This window comes from Lagenorhynchus albirostris, chromosome 6 (assembly GCF_949774975.1).
Source record: "Lagenorhynchus albirostris chromosome 6, mLagAlb1.1, whole genome shotgun sequence".
Lineage (NCBI taxonomy): Eukaryota > Metazoa > Chordata > Mammalia > Artiodactyla > Delphinidae > Lagenorhynchus > Lagenorhynchus albirostris.
The window spans coordinates 115,689,881-115,692,163 of NC_083100.1; the positions used below are offsets into that span (position 1 = coordinate 115,689,881).

The following is a 2,283-nucleotide window of genomic DNA, read 5'->3' on the forward strand; positions in this document are numbered from 1 at the left end:
GGGAAGGGGACCTCTGATGGGTCCAGGGGAGGAGTAAGCCCACCTGGGCTGCCTTCCTTTGCTAGGTTGGAGGTTGGGAAATACTGGGCCTGGACCTCCTTCTTCTGTTGGGAAATACTGGGCCTGGACCTCCTTCTTCTGTTGGGTCAGGGGATGCAAGACTTTCTGCCACTGTGCTGTTCCTTGATCCTGGAGTCCCAAACCAACTCACCTTCTTTTTTTTTTTTTTTTTTTTTTGCGTAGCCAGTAGTCTTTACTAGGACAGAGGGAGTGAGGGGGGAAAGGGAGGATCCAGAGTAAGGAGAATGGGCCACTGTTAGAATGGCAGAGGTCCTGGGAGTCTTGAGTCATCTGCTGGGGATGGGAGTTAATGCTTGTTGGGGAGAGGCGGAGGGACGCGGATATCCTGGCCTCTCTCCAGACGCCGTTCACAGTCAATCAAATAGTTTACCCCATCGATGACCAGCTGCACCAGCTCCACCTCTGACTTGCCCAGTCGGTCCAAATTAGAGATGCCAATGATGCCGCCTGTAGCAGCTGTGTCCACTCCTCCAGTCCCACGTTTTTGGAGTCTTAGGTCCTCTAGGATCTTTGGGAAGCGGCGATCTTTGCTTAGCAGGGGCAGTTTGACGTGCACTCCCGCCCGAAGTCCAGTGCCTAGGTTAGATGGACAGGTCAAGATGTATCCCAAACGCTCATTCCACATGAACTCCCAGCCACGCTCCTGGATCAGCCGCTCCACCTCTTTGAGGCCTCGGCAGAAGCTTTCAAACACTTTCTTCATGTTGCCACCCTTCTCCATGGAGATGGCCCGTGTGCGATCCTCCTCATTCACCCAGATCAAGGAGCTCTTCTCATCGTTATGCCAGATCCCACGAGCGTCTGGCCAGTCTCGAGCCCTTCCCGCCGCGGTCAACAATGGGGACACAGGTTTATCAAACAGGAGGTGGCCAGCGGTTAGCTGCTGCTGCTCAGCCTCTGCCATCTCACTGAGCCGATAGTAGCGTCCAGCCAGGCCACCCTTCAGGCCACTCAGTGCCTCCACCACAGCACGCTCCACCTCTCGTCGCTCTGCCCGGGTGCAGGCTGGAGGCAGGCTGAGACCCCGGATACTTCGGCCGGTTCTGACTCTTGTGGACAATACATACCTCTCATCAGAGTAGCCAGAACGGATCTTGCTGGCATCCAGGTCAGTGGTATGTTTCATCGTCTGGGGGTTATATCCATTGTGTCGCTCTTGGATCACAGGGTCAAACAGCTCAGCAAATACCTCATAGGTCTCCTCATCACCAGCTACGATGCCCACAGTCTTGATGAAGGGGTGGCCAGGGTTGTCCACGCCAGTCTGGATACATTGATCTAGTGTCCAGCCAGTGGGTGTGGTCTTGTCGCAGAGCCGGGCATAGACTGCTGGGGTCAGGTGACTGGCCATGCAGTTGTTGTGCTTTCGGAGGTCTGGGTACTCAGCACTCGGGGGATACAGCCTCCGTCGTTCGCCGGCGGCTCGAACAGGTTCCGAGCGGAGAAGAAACCCAGCGGCTAGAGACCCAGATCCAGCCAAAGCCAGGAGTCTGAGCCCCGGGCGGGCAGACAGGAGACGAGAGAAGGGACCAGCCATGGCTTGAGGGTCTGGTTACGGAATCCCGGAGTAGGAGCTGGCTCAGGGCAGGAACCGGGAGGGAGGATGCAAACAGGCTGACTGAGAGCCGGAGGTGGGTGCGAGGCTGGAGCCGAAATGGAGGGAGGCTGGAGCGGGAGTGGAAGCCGGTGCCGACCAGGCTGCAGGAGAGGCGCGATGAGCTAGCGGCGGTCGGGCGCAGGAGAGCCAACTCACCTTCTTACCTTTCTTTTCTTTAAAGAGATCTCCTTTGGTATTTCGTCTACTACACCATTTCCAGGGTCCACGATGAACTTAGAGGGAACAGAGAAAATGGGTTTGCACCAGAAGTCAGGAGCCAGGATTTTAATCGAGAAGTTTCAGGAAGATCGATTTTTCACCCCAGGATACATCCTCACCTCTTGGAGCTCCAGGTGCCTGAGATATCTCCATTAAATGCCATTACCTTTGTTCCAGTATCGTCTTGCTGAGGCCCTGTCATAAATACACATACCAAGGGCCATTTAAAGAGGCAGCAGGGTGGAGGGCTGAGTCGGCCGAGGAGACAAATGATGTGACTTCAGTTCTAGTCGTGCTTCCAATTGTGTGGCCTTGGACAACAAATTCCACGCTCACCTCTGCGTCTCAGTTTCTTTATCTACAAAATGGAAGAAGGGGTTTGGGGT

The 2,283-nt window shown here is 55.1% G+C and overlaps 1 protein-coding gene across 1 annotated transcript; it reads right to left on the reverse strand.

Annotated features, from left to right (window-relative positions):
- Nucleotides 1–244: 244 nt before the first annotated feature.
- On the reverse strand, nucleotides 245–1,792 carry LOC132521892 (creatine kinase U-type, mitochondrial-like). Its single transcript, XM_060151547.1, has one exon. The coding sequence runs from the start codon at nucleotides 1,616–1,618 to the stop codon at nucleotides 368–370; it is 1,251 nt and encodes a 416-aa protein (XP_060007530.1). The 5' UTR covers nucleotides 1,619–1,792; the 3' UTR covers nucleotides 245–367.
- Nucleotides 1,793–2,283: the final 491 nt, after the last annotated feature.

Coding starts and splice junctions, on each gene's coding strand:
- LOC132521892 (XM_060151547.1), bottom strand. CDS start 1,618: ATGGCTGGTCCCTTCTCTCGTCTCCTGTCTGCCCGCCCGGGGCTCAGA.